The 23,154-nt window shown below is 51.0% G+C and overlaps 1 protein-coding gene across 1 annotated transcript; it reads right to left on the reverse strand.

Moving 5' to 3' along the window:
• Nucleotides 1-351: 351 nt before the first annotated feature.
• On the reverse strand, nucleotides 352-21,170 carry IGFBP5 (insulin like growth factor binding protein 5). Its single transcript, XM_003907929.3, has 4 exons — nucleotides 20,004-21,170; nucleotides 7,101-7,330; nucleotides 6,363-6,482; nucleotides 352-5,135 (listed from the first exon to the last, which is right to left on the reverse strand). Exons 1-4 carry the CDS (start codon nucleotides 20,338-20,340, stop codon nucleotides 5,004-5,006), a joined length of 819 nt encoding a protein of 272 aa, XP_003907978.1. The 5' UTR covers nucleotides 20,341-21,170; the 3' UTR covers nucleotides 352-5,003.
• Between the last annotated feature and the right edge of the window lie 1,984 nt (nucleotides 21,171-23,154).

The following is a 23,154-nucleotide window of genomic DNA, read 5'->3' on the forward strand; positions in this document are numbered from 1 at the left end:
GTTCCCAGTTCTCAGGGCTTTGGGGACATTAACTGGCTGAATCCTCACAGCAGCTCTATGAGGTTTTACCCACAAGGAAATGGAGGCCTGAGGAGGTGATGTAGGCTGCCCTGGGTTCCGCGACTGTGGTGGCTTTCCAACGGATGGGGAAGGGGCCACTGGAGCTCCAGTGGGAGGGCTTGTCTTGGGGGACGGGGGATGGGGGGTTCTCTCTGGACGGAGCAGTCGCTCAGCCCTGATCCCGCCGGGGGCCTTTCTCCATCCCCTCCGGGCTGTGGCCCGAGGAGAATCGGGGGCTCGCCTCCCCTGCTGCCTGCCTTCCCTGAGCCCTCGGAGGAAGCCGACGTAGGCTAACTGAATGCATAACTTTATTAAATAAATGCTTTGTCATGACAAAAGACAAAGATCAAGGAGTAACATAAATTATACGTTGAATAAATAGTATACAGCAATCTTCACTTTTTAAGAAAATGTGAGATCCTTTGTTGGTGTTTTATTTCCTTAAGTACAAAATGCTAAACAGGAGCCGAGCTTAAGCTCTTCCGCATTCAGATGGTTTTTTCGGTTTTTTTTTCTGCTTATTTTTTCTTTCTCACAAACTGGTTGTATTTGTTGATTTATTTTTCCATCCTTTTCACCAGTAAATATTATCATCATTTATTTTTGTTTTTAAAGTTGAAACCAAAAAAGAGGAGAAAACAGAGTTATGGTATGAATGTATGTAAAACTACAGAGAACTACAGTAATATGTACTGTGGTTATTGCTGTCTTCCAAAAAAAAAAAACAAAAACAAAACAACAACAACAACAACAAACAACCGGTAGGCAACTCGGAATCTGAAGGAATCTTGTCTGACAACTGTGCTATCCATGTGGGCTACTGTGTGACAGTGGCAGTGGAGAGGAGACTCCGGCTGGTGACTGGGGACCAGTGGAGTGGGGTGAGCAGGCACAGGGAGACTGGGGTCCCCTTCCCCTCGGACCCCCCACCTTCCCTTTCCCCATCCAAAAGGATTTCAGGAGAGGAGGCCAGAGTCTGTGAAATGACTAAACTATATACTCCATTAGAAAACCAAGAAAATATGTTTTAAAATAGAAACAAAAGCCTAAGAGAAAATAAAAAGTGGAGAAACAGTGCAACATAATTCTTGCACTTTAGTGGTTTTAAAAACACAGACAGTACAAGGCCCAGGTTGCTGGTTGGTGAAACCCCCGACCCTCGTCCCTCCTCCACTTTGCAAAACGGAGCCTCCTTTCTCTTGGAAGCCAGACGTGTCCTCTCTGATGCTATGGGGTTTCTTCTCCTTAGAGCTCTTCTCTGAGGTTCCCATCCTGGGCTGGAGCCCTCTCAGGGGTGAGTGGATGGGTCCGGGGTACTGTCCCACCTTAAGGGGGGCTTGGCGGTTGCCGTGGCAGCCCTGTCTCGCTAAGCGCTGGGTGGTGGGAGCAGGGTGGTTGAGGCCCACCCTCTAGGGGAGGCCAGCCCTGTGGGGGTACCATGGAGGCCACAGAGGTGGTGGGGGGGAGATGGGGTGAGAGAGAAGAGGCATGATCAGAAAAGGGCCTCCCTGGACCTCGTGTGCCTGCCTTCCTCCCCGTATGGGGCCAGTGTCCCCAGGCCTGTCTGTCTAGGCCTGGCTGTCAGAGAAAGGTTCCAGTCTCTTCCTCTCCACGTGCCCTGCTTTGCCAGGTGGGTCGGGGCAGGCTGGAGGAAGGAGGGTCAGTCCTGGCTGGGCTTCCCTATCTCCTGGCAGTCGTGGGAAAGACAGAGGATCTTCACCACTGCTGGAGTGAGGCACGAGTCTAAAGCGGATGGGAGAGACCTTCTGTGGGTCTCTTCTGTGGGTGTGAGTGTGGGAGTGGGCAGCACTTAGACCCAGAGCCATGGATAGCCTGGAGTCCAAGGTCTCTGGGTGAGCAGGCAGTCGGCCAAAGGCCAGCCTGGAGTCAAAGAGAGCCCTGCTTAGATTGCCATGCCCACACCATTCCAAACCTGCCTACCTTGCACCCTGCCACGGGGGAAGAGGTGCCGTCTTCCTCCAGTGCTTCCCTTCCCAGGGTCTCCCACTCTGGGCCCAGCCAGACCTCCCATTTGGGAGGCTTAGTTCCATGTGTCCATGAAGGCCCAGCTTCTCTAGGGAGTGACCAACTGGCCATGAGAATCCCCTGCATGCAGAAGAGACTCACAGGTTTGGGTTACCAGGCACGAACTTTGGAAACCGGAAGAGTCTGGCACACTCACACCAGGCTCTAATCCCCCACCTGATGGCTGGCAGCAAAAAGCCAATGTGAGGGGCAGAAGCCCGCCCAAAGTCCAGACACAGTGGGCGAAGAGAGAGCCCCTCTCAGGTCCAGGCTGGGAGGAATGTCGGGGGAGATTGTAGTTCCTGGCTCAGTCTTTTCTTAGGGGAGTGGCACCCCAGCATCCACTTGGCAGATCCTAGTTGGATAACTGCTCAAGATGCAAAGGAAGAACGGGTGGAAAGAACAGTGACGTGGAAGAGGTTTGGGATACTGGCCTAAGACACACAGAAACGTGAGTTGGGTTTAGGGCACAGCTGTGCAGAGAGATGGGGCGTGCTGACTCGGCAGGTCAAGTCCTTGTGGCTGCTGGCCCTATCGGGCCCCTTTGTCTCATGAAGATTGAGCACTTCTCCTGTCCCCAGTCAACTGTCCTGTCCAGGGGCATAGGAGATAGCCCCCAAGTTCTATAGCTATAGGGTTCCCATCAGTTGAAACAGATTTGCTTTTTCACTATTCCTCTTCGTAGCTCCAAATTCGTTGTTGGAGGCAGTCTCCACTGTGTCATGCCATGAGCAAAGAGTGAAGAGAGCTGTGTCCGCAGCACAAAGGGGTCTCCTTGGCCAGTGTCCAAGCCCCCTTTCCTGGATATCTTCAGCCTTAAAGAACAGTCACAAGGCCACCCACTGGTTGAGGAAGTCATTGGAGAATGGGAGTTTTCTTGGTTCGGAATCTGGCTGTCGAGTGACAGCATCCCTGAATCATGCGTTCCCTGCTTGTTCCGGCCCTCCTTCCACCCTCCACCCCAGGGAGGATGCAGGGACTGGCCAGAATGGAGGAAGAGCCGGAAAGACTCGTGGGCCTCCGTGCCTCCTTGCAGGCTGAAGGTGGGCAGTGGAGCGCATAGTCTTGTCCCTTCCAAAGCATGGCCAGTTTCGACTGATTCTTCCTATCTGGCTTCTAAAGTCTAGCATCCTCCTAAAGTTACCCACCTTCCCTGGCTCTGTGGCCTGGATTAAGTTCATTTCTATTTTGCAACCCATTCCCCCATTTTCCTCTCTTTCCTCTCGAATCCCAGAAAACATACAGGGTGGGGAAGCTAAAGAAGTTTCTGTCGGCTTTTTCCCCTTTCTGCTGCTTTGTGCCAAAGCTAGAATGGAACAGTCCCTTCAGCCCTCTGTTCCTCCCCACATCTACTCTGGCCGGAACCGTCAATCTTACTGTTCTCCTGCATCTAAACCTTTTTGCCACCATCTCCCTCTGCCATCTCTTACTTTAGTCTCCCTCCTGCTCTGCCAGTGTGGAGAGTGAGGGAGGCTTCCAAAAATGCACGTTCTGTTCAGATGAAAGGAAAAGGCTGGGGCGGGACGGGTGGATCCGTCATGGACCTGTTGGGCTCATGTGGTGTGATGTCCGGAGACTGTGATTTCCTGAGGGTTTAAAGACTAAAACGGGATGGACTGAGGCGCATGCTGTTTGCACCACGGAGGACTGGCCTCTGCCTGGCTCGGTGGGTGCAGAAGAATATACGTGGGGAATCACTGTCAAGTCCAGCACTGTGCCCCACAAAAAAGCTGAGTTTATTGCTCACGGGAAACTCTGCCTCGAGGCAGGCAAAAATGCTATTACGGGTGGTTGTATTAGGAGAATATGGGTTTTCTCAGTTTTCCCAGCATGAGGAAGCTCCTCAATGCCCCTATAGGAACTACTTTGAAAAGTTAATGCAAACTTTTGAAAGAAAAGAAGAAAGAAAAAAACAAAGAAAAAATAGATTTATATGCCTATATATGACTATATGGAGTCTTGTAGATAAATACAAGCCCACTTTTTTTTTTTTCAGCCTATCCTCCCCCACAGAGGCTGCTGTGCTACTTGTAAATTGAATTAAATGAGGGCTGAAACCGCACGCATCGGCATGTACTGTAGTCACCCTGGAAGAACAAGTCTTTCCAATTTTGGGGCATATATTGATTTCTAAAAAAGTCTGCCTGGGGAATGAAATATGCACACGAATTTCATATTCATAGATCTGCTTCCAAAAACCTCTCTATCTAATATCACTCAATTATGAAGTTGTTTTGCTTTCAGAGGAATGGAATGCATTTTTGTTTTTATAAATCTGGGGAGAGACAACAGTCTGCCCAGGTAAGAGGAGAGGAAGTTCAGGGGTCCAGGTGTCCATACTGCTGGCTAGAGGAGGAGACAGATCCGGGAGAGGCCCTGGCATGTCTTGCCTTTTCCTTTCTCCCTCGACCAATCCATAGTGGGAAACCTCAAGAGTGTCATTGAATGCCACATCCTGGGCTGCATCTTCTAGCGGCCACCTCTCCCGACCCCAGGCCAGGGCTGGATGTGAAAGTTGGGCCCCTCCCTGGTCTCGGTGCCTTTCCTTCCTGCCCATCTGCTTGTCCTCCTTTTCCTAACTCTATTCGTCTTTCTCTCTCCTCTACACAAACACTTCCTTCCCTTCTCTTCCTCTCATTCTTCCTCTCTTCCCTTCTCTGTTCATTCAACTTGCCTCAAAAAGAAAACCATTTTAAAGGGGGGTGGTGTCTTTTTAGCTTTTTGCATCTCTGTTGTTGCCATTTTCGAAGTTGAGCCCTTGCTAGAGATTCCGAGGTCCTCAGTTTCCTCAAATAGATAGATATATATTTTTCCCTTAAATGAGATGAAATGAGTGGCATCCTGGGGTGGAGGGAGGCGCTGGCTGGAGTCGGGGCTGGGGGTGGGAGGGGGTGAGGGAAGGGTTTCGGGGGGACGCATCACTCAACGTTGCTGCTGTCGAAGGTGTGGCACTGAAAGTCCCCGTCGACGTACTCCATGCCTGGCAGTTTCATTCCGTACTTGTCCACACACCAGCAGATGCCACGCTTGCGGCCACGGGAAGGTTTGCACTGGGGTGAGTAGAGCAACAGGCTGTGAGGACGCCGCACCCTGGGGCTCTGCTTCTCCCTGTCCTGCCTCTTCTCTACCCCAAGACAAGACTCTCTCATCTCCAGAGAGTTGAGGGCGCTAGACCCAACCCTTGGGTTTCTAGTGTCCCTGTTTCATGGAAAGACCCAGGGAAAAATGTGAATTTAGGCAGCCTACCCTTGGCTAGCTCCTTCAATCCCTTTCTTTCCTTCTTTTTCAGAGATGGGATCTTGTTATGTTGCCCAGGTTGGTCTAGAACTCCTGAGCCCAAGTGATCTTCCTGCCTCAGCCTCTGGAGTAGCTGGGATTACAGGCGTGAGCCGCTGTGCCTGGCTTACAGTCCCTTTTAAAATATTACCCATTCGAGTCCCCCCCAGCCTGAAACTCTGCAGGGATTCTCAAGAGAGTTATGATCCAATAATAATGACGATGGCAATAGTAATAACAGGAGGAGGCATCATTTGTGGTGTTATCCTGTACCAGACACCACTCAGCGTTTGGTATGCAGTAGGTACTGTTCTAAGTGCTTTACAAAGATCAATCACTTACTCCTCATTCTCCATTTTACACAAGGGTGGAGGCACAGAGACATTAAATGATGAGTAAGGGGACACAGCTAGTAAGCGGCAGAGCCACAATTTGCCCCAGTGTGGCCTGGCTCTTACATTTAGATTATTGGTGTCCTTAAAGCAGCATCAGGGTCACCTGTCCACCCCAGAGTCCACCCTAGGTCTACCAATCAGAAACTACAGGGGTGGGGCCCAGCCTTCAGCCATGCCCTCCAGGGATCAGATGCCCTTGGAAATCTGAGAACCGTTGCCCAAAGGGGAGCCTGGCTGTGAAGGGACGCGAGCTGATTTCAGGTGGTACACAGAGAAAATACGGCTTAAACTCCTGAGTGTGCGGTACACCAATGATACGTGCTGTGCGATAGTGTTACAGAGTTTCCTCTTGCAATAAATTCACCTAGCTAAGGTGACCTGTGGAAAGCATAGTGGATTACGGCATAAGAGGGAATGAGGGAATGGATTGCAGCCTAGTAGGGAATGTGGAAAGTCATGATCGTGGTATATGAATGGGTATCTGAGGCCCGGGAAACAGTAAGCGGTTAACGGTGGAAATCTTAGGCACTTGCCCAAGGTGGAGTTTCCTGGCAGGTGCCATTTTCGGAGCCATCTGAGCCTGGGAGCTCAGGGCAGGGGACGTACCTGCTTTCTCTTGTAGAATCCTTTGCGGTCACAATTGGGCAGGTACACGGCACGGGGCACCATGCGTGGGCTGGCTTTGAGCTCCTGCAGGGAAGCCTCCATGTGTCTGCGGCAGGGGCCCTGTGTGGACAGGAGGGTGAGAGGCATGGCGAGACCAAGGGAAAACCACCCAGCTGCGCTGACGAGTGGCCCAGGGGGTGGGGGCCGAAGGGTCTCGGGAGGAAAGTCACCACCTTTGGTGCTAATCATCTACTGCCAAAGCTCTTTCCTCCCTGTCACCTGTCACGTGCACTGGGATCACAAAGCCTGCCTTTGGCCAGGTACAGAGCCATACTTTCTCTTTTGTGTTCCAGGTCACCCCCTCCCCTGCAGCTTTTCTCTTCTGCTGAGTAACCATGTCCAGAGGTGCCCGTGTCTAGATGCTCTAGGAGAATATTCATTCTCTGCCTTGGACTGGACACAGCTGCAGGGCCCAGGTACCTGGTGCATGGCCGCTGAGCTGGCACACACTCTCCTCAAATGAGCACTGCCTCTATTCCCACTTACTAGCACAAGCCCTTCGCCCTGACAAGTGTATGCTCTGGAAACTCTCCTCCCACATCCTAAGCTGAGCCATCATGGTTGGCTGCAGGTCCTCTGCCGGGTCTGGCCTAAGCACCTCCTGCTGCCATGAATGTCCATTTAGATGCAGGAAAAGGTCAAAAGCCGGGAGGGAATGAGGGAATCCCCGAGATGTACCTGCTCAGACTCCTGTCTTATCTCAGGTGCAGAGATGACCCGGGGGTGGGCAGTGTTCTCAGCTCCCCCTACAAACTTGGACTGGGTCAGCTTCTTTCTGCGGTCCTTCTTCACTGCTTCAGCCTTCAGCTCGGAGATGCGGGTGTGTTTGGGCCGGAAGATCTTGGGGGAGTAGGTCTCCTCGGCCATCTCAGAGGTGGTGGGCTCCTCGTGCTCACGGGAGTCTCTCTCTGCAGGAGAAGGAACCGGAGGGTCAGCCCCCGTGGGCCAAGGTGCACACGGCCAGAGCCCAGGGCTGGGCAGTTTGGGGTGAGGGGAGTCATAAAAGCTGAAGCAGATGTGTCTCTGCCCTCCTGGGGCACACCCTGAAAGCAGGGGGATAAGAACCAGGAAGCAGAGCGAATGCTCATTTAAGTGGTGGGAAGTTTCTGGCATGCTTGGAGTCACGCAGAGAGTGCAGGCAGAGAGACCTCACAGAGGAGAACTGAGAGACTGACGGACGGATGGGTGAGGACAGAGTGGACCTTCTGGGGGCAGGAAGGAGGAAGGGCAAGGAAAGTGGCCCCTGCAAGGATGAAGGTAGTAGTGAGCGGTTTGCTTGCTGGGGGATGGCCAAGTAGATGGGACATGGCTGGAGGTGGGACTGAGAAGTAGGAACGTGGGAATCTGGGTCCACGGAGGAAGATGACACAACCAGGGCGTGGATGAGAAGGGCCAAGTCTGTCCTGTTAGTGAGATCTTTGCACTTTCAGAGCTGCTGGATGTCAAGGTCTCTTTGGACCTGGGGAACCTGGGAGGAGGGGGTCCTGGGGTCTGGAGCAGCAGGGTGGCGAGGACCTTCATACACAGCAGGAGGAGGGGAGGGGAGGGGAGAGCCAGCAATGTGGGCCCGGAGGGGACTGGCGTGGGGCCAAGTAGAAGTCAGAGGCCTCGCTCCCGCTCTGGCTCAGAACTGGTGCCGTGCTCGGGGGCCTGGGAGGCTGGGACGTTACTCAGCTCCGGACTGAGAGAGGCTGACAGCTGGCTGAGACCAGGACAGTTATATATAGGAGTGGCTTGGTGACAGTCTATACTTAGCTGACTTTTGACCTTTAGAGAAGTAAGACTTTGTTCATGTATTTGTTGATCCTTAATTCTACCCGTCTGGCCTTTCCTTGGTGCGCAGATTTCCCCTAAATTCTTATCTCAGAGGCATCCATCCCTGGGTCCCCTTCTCCTCTCAGCTCCTTGACCTCACCCAGCCTCAGAGGAACCAGACTAGGGGAACTTTAGATTGTTGTTTCCAGGCGGGCGGGGTGTGGCCACAATGCCCCACAGTGGGACCAGGTGCAGGGGTGAGTGGAGGTGGGGGGCCCTGTCTTCATTGCTTCCCTCTTTTTTCAAATACTGGAAAGAGAAAATAGAGCTTTGAGTGATATTAAATAACCAAAATGAGAAGAAAGAAAATTCTGTTCTCCACCCACTCCATGATCTCTGGGATGCCCAGGAACAGTGACCGCCAGGTATCTGGGATGGGGAACAGAAGAAGTGGGCAGAATTCAAGGAAGTGGGGGTGGGGAAAAGAGAAGCTTTTTGAGAAGACACTGTTTTATGCCTCTGGGCAGGTGTAGAACCTGACTTCTGAGCTTGCAGCCTTGGGCAAGTTCCAGGTGTGAGTTAGGAAAGGCATTTGAACACCTGGCCTAACCTGGTCAGGATGGCAGGTGGCAGGAAGCAGCCAAGCATCTGTTTCTCTCTTGGCTCAGGATTTGTCAAGTCTCATGAAATAGGTATTTGATCTTTAAGGCCTTGGCAGAGAAGGTCCCTGCCCTAAAGAAGCCTCCAAGGGTTCGCAGCATTCCTGGTGGTGAGTTGCTTTGGGTATTTATTCACAGGAAAGGAAGGGAGGTAATTACTGGAGAGGAAGATCATGACTCGGAGAAAACAAATAACAAGGTGGTGGGCGGGCTCTCCCTGAACAAAATTCAACCTGAGATTCCTGGCACCCCTTCTGGCCTCTCACCCCCTCTTCCCAGTTGTGCCTTGATGTCCCAGTACCCCGATTCTCCTCTATCAAACTCTGATGTGACAACTCATCAATAGGGTGACATCCCTGGTAGGTGGAAGGCAGGATTTTAGGGATTAGTTAAAAGGGTCATGTTCTGGGGTAAACTGACTTTTCTTGGTTGTAGAGCAAGTGAGATTGGCAGGAGGGAGGGAGAAGCAAGGCTGGTTTGGGGACTCTGTACAAATTGAAAGGCTGGGGTTCCGTTATCTAGTAACACAGGCCTCGCCTGGAGGCTCGGATCTTGGAGAAGAGGGAGTAAGGAGAGGGAGTGCTAACCATTGCACAGAAAGGCTTTCGGACCCATCTTATTGAGGGACTGGAGCTGCACCACTCAACCTCAGCATCACCAAGCATTCTAATCCTCAAAAAGTAGTTGACTACTGTGGGGGGAGGGGCAGGCAGGAAATGGTGGCTACTGAATGCCTGGGGGCAGGGGTGTTCAGATTGGAGAAGCCTGGACCCCTTCCCCAAACAAGATTGTAACTGGATAAAGTGAGGGCAGGTGGGGGAGTGGGCTGGCTGCTGACCAGTGCACTCACGCGTCTCTGCGTCTCCTTCAGTGGGCTGCCCCAGCCTGGCCTGGAGAGGCAATACATTGTCACCTCTTCAAGGGGAGAGAGCCTGGGAACCTGGCTCCCCTCCTGTGGCTGGTGTAGCATCTCCTGGAATCCTTTCCGTAGGCCATTTAGCCAATCCCCTGTGTCCAAGCAGAAATAAGCATCTATCTCTCTAGTCCTTAAGGACATCTGAAATGGGGGTGCCATTCCATCCTCCTCCGGCTACCTGTTGGGGGAGGCTCTGTCCATTTGGTCAGAGGGTGCCCTTCTCCAGCTGTCATTTCAGCTTACTCTCTCTCTTTGGCCTTGGTGGACACAGAAGCATGGTGGCCCACAGCCTTCCCTCAACAGCTCTTCTCAAGACCCTTCCCATTTTGGGACTTTTTCTAAGTGCTGTGGGCTGTCCTTAACCTTGAGTCACCCTTTCTGGGAGGGGGATGGGGCTGTTGACAATGGTTTGACAAACCTTGGGGTAAATTTATTTTGACCTCTGTTACTCTTTTCTTTGAAAGTGTTCAAGTACTGCCCCAGGGCCAAGCAACCATGATGCTAGCATACAACATGTAGATTCTGGTGTCTCTCTTCATTTAAGGAACTAAGAACGCTTTTGCAAACTCTCTCCTTTTCCCAGCCTCCCCAAGGCGAGTCTCCTGAGGGCACACCTTCCCCAGCTTGCAAGCTTTTTGGCCGCTTCTGAAGAGCAGGCTTAACATTTTGTTGTGCCTCCCAGTTTCTGGTGCCACTTAACCCCATGGGACCTATTCCTTAGGCAGCAGCAGAGTCCAGGGTCGAAGATACTAATCAGGGTCTTGTGGTCACCTGTAGGCTCCAGAGAGACAGCGGAAACTTGGAGGGGAGCCAGGGCAGAGCCACGGAGATTAAAGGGCTGGAAAGTAAGACCGGAGCTGCGTGCCAGAAGCAGCTAGCCCGACTCAGCTGCTCTGCGGCTGAGTCATAAATAGGCTTTCAATTTTGGAAGGGTTTAAGTTTCAGATAAAACAAGAAGGAACAAGTAGACTGGCTACTCTTGAGCTATTTCATCAAGAGAAAATGAACTGAGGTTGCAGAAGGGATCTAGGCAGGATACCCAGGAGGACTTCCTGGTGAAGATTGTTCTGCACGTGAACAGCAAAAAAACTCAACAGTCAGCACTGGAACCTGTTTGACAAACAGGTCAATATCTCCATGTGGCCAGCAGAGGGCGTGGGAGACTGGCACCCACACAGCATGGGCTCACTTCTAGGGACTGGAAGCGTTTTTAAAATCTGGAATTTGGAATTAAGCGCGGTGGCTCATCTCTAATCCCAGCACTTTGGAAGGCCAAGGTGAGTGGATTGCCTGAGCCCAGGAGTTCGAGACCAGCCCGGGCAACATGGTAAAACCTCGTCTCTACGAAAAAAAAAAAAAGTACAAAAATTAGCTGGGCATAGAGGTGTGCGCCTGTAGTCTGAGAAACTTAGGAGGCTGAGACCAGAGGATTGCTTGAGCCCGGGAGGTTAGAGGTTGAGGCTGAGGTGAGCCATGATTGCTCCACTTTGATAGCTCCACTGCACCCTAGCCTGGGTGACACAGTGAGACCCTGTCTCGAAGAAAAAAAAAAAAAATCTGAAATTTGGGTGCCTCCCTCTCCTACTTCTGTAATAATCACTCGAATCCCTTCCTTCATTTGTGTGTCTGTAGCATATATTTAAAGAGTCAGGGAGACAAACAAGCGAGGCCCGGAGAGAACCATGTGTGGGAGAGTGAAGGCAGGTGAGGGAGAGGGGAACAGGGCTTCTTTCTGCATGGCATTCTGCTGTTTCTGTAACCTGCAACTGGAAAATGATCCAGGAAGGAAGAGAGACATATTCCAGACTTCCCCACCCATGAGATGCTGTTCTGAGAGGGTTTTGCAGAGGATGGGAAATGTGGAATGCTCAGCATCCATTTCTCCTGCTGGGAGCTATGGAGGCTGGACCTTTACCTTCATAATCCTATTCAATGACTAAGGGAGGGGATGATGATAATATTATCTAGATACAGTATTTACCTTTGGGGTGGGATCTAAATCTCTGGCTTCTATATAATACCTCCAGTCCTTCCCACTGGCTCTCCAATGCCTCTAGCCCCTGCCACTTTTGGGTGGCCAACTCAGTTCCTCTTTCTTTTGTAAGGCGTTCCCCATTCACCCCAGTGCAGCAGCATACACAGAGGCACACGCAGTACATCGGCCTCTCCCCACGGTAACATGAACACGTGCTTAAGGACTGCACCATTCTCTATGTCCTGGCAAACACAGAGAGTGTCATGGTGCAAGTCCAGCTGCTACAGACCCAGAGGCGTCTTAGGGTGAGAAATACTACAGTCTACACAATTGCACAATGCATGTACCGTGCCCAAGCTCAACCACTTTCTCCAAACCTGCCCTTTTGCCACGGCTGTTCTCTTCCAGCAGAGGCAGGCACATGGTCTTCTGAAGGGTTCTGGCTCCACCTTGCTTGCTAGTCATAGCAATGGATGGATCCAGGTGGAGACCTGCCTGCCTAAAATCTAAACCCCCCACCCCTGGACCTTTTAGTCACACCCCGGTGCCATTAACAGCCTGCTCCTGGGCTGGTGTTAGTTTATCACTCTATCTTGCTTGACCTAATAATCAATTGTAAGAGAAAACTAGGTGACCCAGATATTGTGCCTTAGCTTACAAAAATCGAAGAAACAGAGGCATCCTTGAAATTCACAGTCCAGGAAGAGTGTGGGGCTTTGCCAGGCCACCCAGACCTGGGGAGATTCTCCCATCTCCTTTTCTAGACAGAAGATAAGATGAGGACGCCTAGAATCTCTCTACAAAGAATGAAAAAGGGATCTGAATTTCTTCTGGGTTTCATTCTAGTCCCCTCTGTGGAATTTAAATAGCCAACTTCTTAAGGGCAGAGCTTTGTCATTTCTCTTTGTCTCACCAGCATATAGTATTCAATAAATAACCTTTAAATGGAGAGATGTGTAAATCTGCCCAAGAGGCAAAGAGAAGTAGGTCTGGAAGTATTTCTGTAATATAAGCTGGGGCTTAGAGCCCAGTTCATGCCTTGGGAGGTTACCTCATCCATGCCCCTGCCCTGAAGCACAATAACCCTGCCGCGGGGGACAGGGAGGCAGACCCATCTCCACTTAGAGAGCTCCCCCTGGGAGTCTTTCCTCTGCCTAACCCCATTCCTTCATGCGGCATTAAGGGCACTCCGTCTCCTTCCCTAAAGATATATAGAGAAAAGGCGGCCCACAGCCCTCCACAGTGTAGATGCTATAGGTGGGAAGGTGACATCTCACAGAGTAAGGGGCTGGGGTCCCACCTACATCTGCCCCACTGTCCAGGGACCAGAGGTAAAGAGAGGCTCCTTGCTTTTTTCCAATGCCAAGCTAGGATTTGGGGTTGTGACTCTGGCTCACATTTCTTGGTCCCGAGGAAGCAGCTGGCAATAACTGTACACATAGGAAATACACGCGTCTGCACAAGTCCCTGAGTGAGAATCTCTAGCCAAGCTTTTGGAGTTGGGGAAGGGGAAACATGCTCAGTAGAAGTGTCTGTTCCCTATACATACCCCATATGAGAAGGTAATGGTGGGGGGATTGGTGGGGAGCAGCCTCTGGAAGAAACGCTGGGCTGCTTTTCTCCTGGCCACTTTCCTATCAGGACCCATCACAGCCAGTTCAGAACATTGCCATCTGCAGCCACATTCCCCTAAAGTCCTGCATGACCAGAAGGGGGCGGCAGGGAGCAAGCAAGGTTTACTCTTCTCTCCCGAGGCCCCCAAGAAGGTGCCCAGGCTCTGCTAGGGACCAAACAAGGGAGCCCTGTCTGTCAACGAAAGCTGAGACTCCTCTTTTTTGACTCTTTGGGAGCAAAAGGAAAGAGTGGGGACAGCAGTTCCCTTCTCAGGTGAGAGAGGGGTTTGATGGTAGCCACTAGTGACGTGGAGATACATACTGAACACGTGAAATGTGGCCCGGGGACTTCAGGGATCACGTTTAAAAATTTACTTAATTTTTATTTAATTTTAATTAGTTTAAATTTAAAAATGGATACTCAACTCAGTTATTGGAAAGATTTTAAAGTATGTTTGGAATGCCTCAGGTATGTGAATCTGCTTTTTCAACTGTAAATTTTATGAAACCTAAATACAGATCAAGTATTTCCAATGAAAATTTAGTGTCCGAATTGAGATGAGCTGTAAGTATAAAAATCATACTGGGTTTCAAAGGCTAAATATGAAGGAAAGAATGTAAAATATCTCAATATAATGGCTTTATTTTGAGCATGTGGTGAAAGGATATTTTGGATATATTCAGTTAAAATGTGTTATTACAATTAATTTCCCTGCTTTTTAAAATCTTTTTAAAAAAGATGTGGCTACCAGAAAGTTAAAAATGACAAATGTGGCTTGTATTATGTTTCAATTGGAAGTGCTGTTCTAAACGATCTGGAAGAAGAGTCATCCTGGCTGAGGTGACAGAGGGGTGTCACAGTCCCAGTTCAGGATAACTGGAACCCACATAAAACAACTCAGAGAATCAACAGAGGTCATCTGAGGCCTGGCTCTGAGTGCATATTCAGTGGGACCTTATTTTAGGCCAGGGAAAGGGGCCTGATGGTTTAGGTTGAGGGGTCAAACATGAGATAACTGAGTTAGTTTAAAATGTTCCTATAGTTCACCTGGCAGGTCTGACTTACTGGAAAAAGGGGCCTATCTTATCTGCCTCCTTCCTAAGCATCCCAGAGGAGGAACTGCCACGGCCTCCAGGATGTATTAGAAAGGCTCTCAGCACTTCCTGCAGCAACCGGAAGTCCCCAGCTGCCCTCTGGAAGCGCATCTGTCCTCTCTTGCTGAAAGATCTCAGAGGCACCTGCCCATGAAAGCCAGGGGGCCCTCATGCTCTCTTCCTTATCAGCTTTGGTAGTGCATGGTTTTCCTTCTCTCCTTCGGATGCAGAAATTCCCTAGTTACTGCACTCGCCCCATCCAACCACACCCTCCCTCGATCTCTGCTTTCTGTTGGCACCACGTGAGGACTGTGCTGTTGGAAGCGGGCCACTTCTCCACCGTGTTCTTCAAGACTACAGGCCGCTGCACAGCCCAGAGGCAGCCAGGGCCTGCCTGCCTCTCCACATCAGGAGAGCTTCCTGTAATGTAGAAAATGAGGTTTGGCGCATGGACCTGAAAGCTGGACTGAACACCCCTCCTTCACACCCTCCAGGTCCTCTTTCCCTGACAAACCACTAGCCTAAGCCAGGCTTGTATGCAAGACTGTGTAGAAAAAGGGACAGAAGTGAGTATGAAAATAAGAGAGTGTGGCCCTCTCTCCTTTGGGGAGGGCTTTGGGGCCGCTTCACTCCTTTTCCTACTGCCCCTAAAACAGCGCCTTCAGATTGTGGGTTATGATGTCATGGGGTGATAGCATCTGGCAGTGTTTGCCAAAGGCCTCACTGCAGGTTAGCCCAGGCCCAGGCACAAGCCCCAGTGACTAGCGAGAAAGCCAGGAATGGCTGAATGCAGTGCCGGAGCCCCTGCGGGGAAGAGCTGAGTCCCAGCCCCTTTTCTGCCTCTAACCCTGCTGCCACATCTTGGGCATGTGACTCCCCACTCAGGGCCTCAGTATCCTCATCCTAAAACGAGGACCTTGACTGTGATGATGGGTGTGGGTTCCTTCCAGCTTTAACATTCTTTGGCCAATACCCAGACAATTCCTGGAGAGACACTAGGACTGAGCTAAGCTGAGTGGCCAGGCACTAACCAACCTGGTTAGGTGCTCTAAACCAACAGCATAGTGGCCAAGGTGGGAATATAACCTCTCCCCCTCACAGAGATGTTCAGTCACTCCTCTGGATTTATATTTTTAAAAAAAAAGAGAGAGAGAAATGACATCATAACAGAATTTATGGAAATAAATGAAACTGGAAATAAAAGGGGAGGTTTTGCTGGTATTGCGGAGTGGGGGGTAGAAGCCTACACTGCCTTCCTTGTTTATTTGATTATTTATTTTGATTATTATTTATTTGATTATTACAAATATGTAATCAATCTTACTGTTTTGAATAACATGTCCAGATTGCAATTTAAGGATGGTGTCTGGGAATTGCAGCTTTTGGACCAACTGTAGAGAAAAAGCAAATGTAAAACTAAACAAACCCCTCCGAATCCCCTGCTTGACTCAGCGCAGCCATTCTCCCGCCCTCTTTCCTTCTGCTCCAGCTCCTGGTTGGTACCTGCTCTTTAAGATCTTCTTCCAGTTTCTGGATGCAGTGGGTCTGGAGTGTGGTGATCTCTTCTCCAGAGTTTTTGTTTTCCACACACTAAATATCTTAAAAGTTTCATAGGCATTGCTTAGGTACAAAGTAGAAACTTTACACAAGTATTACCTCCCCTTCCCGCTGGCTTCTTCTTCGCTCCATTAAGGGGGCCAGGGCTTCTGCAGGGAATTCCTGCTCCCATGCCCTTTGCTGTAACCCTCACGATGACCTCTGGCTCCTAGGGTCAGCCTGGTCCTCCCTCTGCAGCTGCAGGCCCACCTGCCTGCTCAAATCCAGCCCAAGCCCTGGACTAACTCACAGCTGCTCTGACTTAAAACTCAAGCCCTCAGGGGATGCCTTAGAGTTGGGGTGGGGGTTGGGGGGTGGATGGAGAAGGGCGGAGGAAAGAGTAGGAGGGAGGGGCGAGAAGGGGGAAAAAGAGAAATGGAAAGAAAATGAGCTTCACTAGGGCTAACTCTGCTTGTTCTTCCAGTCTGAGCTGACACAGCAGAAAGGGGTGGTGGTGGGCGGAGGTGGCAAGAAAAGTCCAGTTAAAGCCCCATCTCATCTTCCCAACTCCCGTTTTGGTTGGCTCAGGGTACGGCCATCCTCTCAAAGACTTGTTTCAGAGGGAGGGGGTGCGGGTGGGAAAGGAATTTGGCTCCTTCAGTTTTCCATGATCTTGCTTAACCCAGACATAAATTTGGCCAATAAACCTAACTCTGGAACTTGACTTCAACATGGCATTTTAGACCAAGCTTGGAGTTGAAGCCAGGGTGATGGAGGCCAAACCCCTCAAAGTAGCAAAGGCTGAATTCATTTTTATTTAGGTAATGCTTTTGCTTTCTTTTCCAGAAGTCTATTTTTTGTCCCACAGTGTCTCATTTCTTAATGACAGAACAGAAACCCAGAACCCACGGTTCCCTACATCTCAAACTGAATGTCTCACCAGCACAGAGGAGACCTACCTGAACCCCAGTATCTGTGCTGGGGACCAGCTCATCAAACCTCATTCCCCACCAAAAATGCCGGAAAGCAAACCCAGCACTTCCTGGACTCCCTCCACTCACCGCTATTTACTGAGCTTTGCCCAACAAATAACTCCCGTCTTTCATCTCCCTCCAGCCTCACACACATTCTTTTTTCCATATCTGTCTCTGCTCCTGAACTGGTCGGAATGAAATGCAGAGCCAGGCTCGCTCTCAGCACCCGGCTCTCGGGCCCACTCCCTCTGCAGTTGCTCAGCAACCGCCTAGCAAAACACCGTCTCCTCCGCCCTCTCCTCTCCCTCCCAGAGGCTTTGGCTGCCTGCCACCTCACTCTCCTCTGCTCCCCATTTCTGCTTCCAGAAATGCACCTTTTTTGGGTTCTACATATGTTTGGTTACATATAAATATATATAATACAGTATATAGCATATATACAATATATAATACGCATTATATAGATATATCGTGTGTGTGTGTGTGTGTGTGTGTGTGTGTGTGTCTGTGTATGCTGCAACTGCGGGAGGGAGGGGGAGAATCCATATCTGCAAGCTCAGATTTTGGCGGGGCGGGCGGGGGGAAGAGAGGGAGGTGGGTTGGGAAGCAGGAATTTTGGCTAAAGGACCAAAAGGGCACTCTCTCTCTGTCCATTTCTCTCTTCTTAAGAACGGTCTGTACACCATCTCCAACTTTTTGGGGACCCGCCCAATGGTTGTCCGGCTAAAACGCCCTTTCCAGGAGCGCCCACTCCCATCCCATCTGTTCGGGACGAAGATGTCGGCACCAGCCGCGGTGGAGCGCCGCCAACCCGCAACAGCAGCCGGCCGGGCACCTGCCTTCGGCGGGGTGGAGTCGGAGAGGAGTGCTGGGGAGGGGGCGGGTAGAAGAGGCTGCTTTGGGTTGGCCCAAAGGCACTCAGAAGGTGGGGGTTGGGCAAGGGGCGGCAGGGAATTCTACAAGGGATCTTGCTTGGGACTGAAGTGTCGTGTGTGTGTGTGTGTGTGTGTGTTGTGTGTGTGTGATGCGCCCTCCGTGCTCGCCTAGCAATTGAGCGCGCGTGCGCCCTGCGTGCACACCCTTCACACTAGCCACATCACACTACACGTTTGGCAAATAATAAGTGGAGCCAGGATGCTGCTGAGTGACACCTTACGTACTTTCGGTGTGACTGGATTGTTACCCAGGGCGGTCGCTTCGCAGCCAGGAAATCAATTAATGTTTTCCCCTTCCGCTAGGCTTTTCCAAATCCACATCCCCCAAGATGAAGGCAGGCAGCACCACCTTTGAAAAGTGGAGCTTAATAAAAATAACCTCACAAGCCGGTCTCTGGGGTTCCCAGGGCCTGCGCGTCCTCCCCTTTTCCTCTTTTTGCAGGCTGCAACCTGGAGATCGACTACCTCTTGCAAAGCTGGAGGGGCTGGCGCCTGCGTCACTCAAACCCTGCCGGGTTTGCGGGGACAGAGGCTGAACACAGGAAGCTCTTCGGCTCCTGGCAAGCGCGGACGCACTCCTCTCCTGCGCTATAGTGACTGAAGTTTGCACTTAAGAAAACTCATGTTAGGGTGCTCGTGAGTAATGGAAAGGGACAGAGAGGGAGAAGGGGATTGCCCCCGTAACTAAACTGTCCCCCTAACTAAACTACGCCAATTAAACATTGTTTAGCCAAGTTTTAACCCCTATTGGAGAGACTCAATAGCCAGTTTGACGTCTTAGAATCCAGACTTTTATGTAGTTTATTTAACTTTTTTTTTTTTTTTTTACTAAAGATCAGGTAACTCTTTCCAAAAAGAAACTCAGTCTAAGGGGGTAGAACTGTTCTGATTGAACAAGTAGCTGTGTCAATCATTTCAGCCCTAGACTTCTGGCGCCGAGAATTTGGGGGCGGGGCAACCCGGGGGCGGGGCAAGCGGAGGCGAGGCTCCCAGTGCGTGGCTTTTCTGTCTCCGCCCCCTGAATTTTGCATTCTGCGTTTCCAGGGCCCCTCATGCACTTACTGCACACCCACTTCTGATCTGGTTTAGGAGACTGGGGAGGGCGGGGTGGCGGGGGCATTGCGGAGGGAGGAATTGCGGGGCGGGGGTGGAGATGGTGGTGGTGCCGGGAATCTGCACAGGCGAGGAAGTTGAAAGGTCTGAATCTCACATCCCCTTTTGCCTCCCAGCCCTATGTCCACCTTTCATCCTAGGTAAAATCTGAATTGGAGAGGGGGAAAAAGGAATTAGATTCAGAAACGAACACCAGGCACAGAATCCCAAACCCTTCCTTCCTACTCTTCCCCATCCCCACCCCGCACCCCCGCGCTCCTAAAGCATTTTTTCCCTTCCTGGGATAAAATAAAAGTCATTTTGCAGTTAAGTATGTTTTACCATCTACCACAGGCAATCATCTTCAATCAAAAGCAATGGTTATGCACATGGGAGGGGCTTCACGGCTTCCACCCGAAAGGCATTAGTTACCAAGAATGTGGGGTGCTTGTGGTGTGTGTGTAGGGGTGGAGGGATAGAAACGCCTGGAGGCACGGGGATGGAGGGGCCAAAAGGGACAAAGGTGGAATTAGCTCAGAAGATGGGTAACGCCTCTCTCTCCAGGCCGCAATTAAAATAATATTTTAACAAAAGAGATTTTTTTCCAAGTTCAGAAAAAAACGTATGCGGGGCGCGAGGTGGGTGGAGGAGGGAGTTGATAATGTAACATACACTCTTTCATACTGGAGATAGGGTACCAGGGGATTTGGACCTTGTGACCGAATGGGAACTCAGAATCAGTATTCGGACAGAGTAGGGGAGGTGGGGGAGGGGGCGGGCAAGGTGTAGGTAGGAGGTAGGAGGAAGGAGGAAGGAGAAAGAGCGAAAGCTGGGATAGACTTGGCTAGACAGTTCCCCAGGGTAGCAGGATCCTCCAGGGCTCCAATTCCGAGGTGCAAGGACCCTCCCCGACTACTCCCGAGCTGCACCCCAGCTCGAAGCCACTTGCTGCGCAAAGCGCGCGGGCCCAGCCGGTCCCGTGTCCCCCGCCCGTGCGCCGCGTAACTGACTGGCACACTGAGCGCGCTCACCGATCTTGACTTGCTCGCGGTAGCTCTTTTCGTTGAGGCAAACCCCGCGGCCGTGCAGCAGGGCGTGCAGCGGCTTCTCCTCGTCCTGCCGGGGGAGGCAGCGCAGCCCCTGGGCGCAGCGCTCGGTGTAGACGCCGCACGACTGCCCCTCGGCCAGGGCGCAGGTCATGCAGCAGCCGCAGCCCGGCTCCTTGACCAGCTCGCAGCCCAGGGGGCTGGGGGGGCACATGGAGAGGGCTTTCTCGTCGCAGGGCTCGCAGTGCACGAAGGAGCCCAGGCTCTGGGCCGGCCCCGCATAGGCGGCCAGCAGCAGGAGGACCGCGGTGAGCAACATCATCTTCTCTTAGTCGCCCCCTTTACCTCGGGGTGGGGCAGGAGAGCGAGAGTGCAGGGATAAAGGGGCCAAGAGGGCGCCCGGAGATTTTTTTGTTATTGTTTTTGTTTTAAAATTTCTAGCAGGTAGAGCAGGTGCCCTCCCCCAGACACTTGCAAAAAGGTAGAGAGAGATGGAGGACTGGGGTGCCCGCGAGCAGGTCCCAGCTGCAAGAATTAAAGCCTTGCAACAGGTTGGGGGAAGCAGGGCAGCGCCAGGTGCACCCAGTGAGCGGAGGCCGGAGAAACCCTCAAGCCTGAGCGGGTCAGAATTATAGGGGGAAAATAGCCACAAAATTGTTCACCCCCAAGCAACCACCGAAATAATGAGCTCGGAGGCAGTGGAGATGGCGTTGGGGTTGGGGGAGAAAAATGGATTTATCTTTAAAATTTTTGCTTAAAATCTAAAACACACCCCGCTCCTTTCTAACCCTCAGCTGCCGGCGGTGCGCGGCGGCGCGGAACAGGTAAGAGGCGTTGGCTGCAGCCGAGAGGGTGGGAGAAAACGTTGAAATCAAGAAATTAAAAAAAACCCCAGAAAACCCAAAACAAAAAAACCCCAAACCCTAACACCTCTTTTCTCCCACTTTGCCACCTCCTCTTCGAAATTCGCAGGTTCTACGCGAAGTCCGGAGAAGGGTGAAAACGGAGGAGGGGTAATGGGGTAATGAAAAGGAGCAAAAAAAGGAAAAAGCCCACACTGCTTTGCAGCTCTTTCCTAGCTCTTTTCCCTTGCAGAAGTTTCCAAAGAGACTACAGGCTCCGGGCGAGCAGGCGCTTTTAAATAGCCGGCCCCTGGCTGCCAGCCAGTTTGTAGCTGCAATTTGAGCTTCCCAACACCCAACTCAGGCAAGGATGCCAAGGAGCTTTGCAGTACAAACTCACACGGGGTGGGGGTGGGGAGAGGCCTTCTAGACACAAGGGGGCTCCCCTTCGCTCCCTGAACAGCGCTCTCCTCTCCCCTGAACAGCGCCCTCCTCCCCGCGGAATGTAAGAAAGGGGCAAGGGGGACAGGCTGGGGCTACCGAGTGTGGGGAGGAGGTGGAGGGGCCAGTGGAAGACAGAGTTCTTCGGAGCAGGGTGAACACAATGAGGAGAGTAACTTGGTCTCCCCCTCCCTACTATCCCTTAACTAGTCAAGGCACAGGCTGAAGGGAGACGTATTTTCTTATTAGCCAACCGGATATACCATGCCCAAGAAATCTTCCTAAGCTTCTGCAATTGACTGTATGCTGGTGTCTGTTTCCATGTCCGTGTGTGCGCTTGGGGGACAGGTACTGTAGGATGGCCAGTGATGGCTGGTGAGCTAAATTTTTTTTTAAAAGAAGAAAAACTGAATTTCTCCACTAAAGGTCTGGAGAAGAGGATTTAATCAGGGGGTTTCTGTACTCATGATGAGGAGGCGACCACTTTCCTTCAGCTACGTTGGCCAGGGAGGTTCTCTCTCTCTTTCTCTCTCTCTCTCTCTCTCTCTCTCTGTGTGTGTGTGTGTGTGTGTGTGTGTGTGTTGTATACCTGCAAGAATGGACATTCATACATTTTAAGAGCAGTGAGTTGCAGAGATGGACACTTTGGAGGAAATCTAAGTCTGAAAACCTTACATGGTGGCCTAAAGTGTCCTTGTGTGTGGGGTTCTTAGAGGGAAGAAAGGTGGATTGGAGTGACACTTCCTTCTCTGTCATTTTGCAGAGGTATTTCTATTGGGCAGGGCCACATCCCGGAGGGAGTGGGTGGCAGAGTAGCAGGAGGAGACCTTGTGATAGGTTAGTTGGTGCTTGTAGGCACATCCCAGGAATATGAGCTGATAGGGCCACAGGACCTGCTGGGAAGAAGTCCTGACCAGGAACCGAATCATGCCACTAGAACCTCTTCATTAGTAAAATGAAAGAAAACTAAGGCCTCAAAAAACGAAGGTGGTGGTTTTAGCTGTTTTTTTTTTGAAATTGACATGAGTGGGCCATGAACCTCATAGGCAAGTCAGAGAGAAATGACCAATGTCACTGCGCCTGCTGGGTGGACTTGGGGTGGGCTGTTACACTTTTCACACTGTGCTTCCTCCCTTGAGAAGGATTCTAACTCTCCTTTGGAGAAGGGGCTGCATTTCATGAAGTTTGCCACTAGACTGCACCCTTATCTATGATAAGAATTCTTTCTGGAGGACTGCTTTTAAGAAAATATTTTTCCTTGCTTGTTCAGTTCAGGAGCATCTCACTTTATGCCGTTAACACCCCCAGATCCTGATCTCTCTTCTCACTTATCTATTTGCCGAAAGGCACATTTTAAAACAAGGCTAACGTTTAAAGTTATGTCTTTGCCTGTATTGCCAAAGGGGATTTAGATGGTGGCTGGGAGAGGGAGAATTGTGTGTAATGATTAAAACAAAAAATAGCAGCAAGGCTCATCTTAATTTCTTCTTTTCTCTGTCTGGGGGCTTGGTAAGGTGTAGGAACAAATCAATATTCAAAACTTTGATGGAAATATTTTAGAAGTGAGCGAGATCATGTGTTATTTTCTCATTTGTGTCAAGTTCAGACTACAAGAGTGGCAGCAGAATGTGTGCAATACGTTCTCTTCCCTGCTCCTATTTCTTTCTGCACACCCTTAACAGCTCAGCCTGCCCCAGGCACACTGGCAGCTTTTAAGATGATTGGGGGAAATTGTGGTACCCCTTCCAAAGAAACATGAGTTGCCTCATTCCAGCCACCCTGTATTCTGAGAGAGATGGCCTCTAGTGACACCTCTTTTTGTGTAGCTGACTTCCAATGGCTGGATAATACAA

This window comes from Papio anubis, chromosome 10 (genome assembly GCF_008728515.1).
Source record: "Papio anubis isolate 15944 chromosome 10, Panubis1.0, whole genome shotgun sequence".
Lineage (NCBI taxonomy): Eukaryota > Metazoa > Chordata > Mammalia > Primates > Cercopithecidae > Papio > Papio anubis.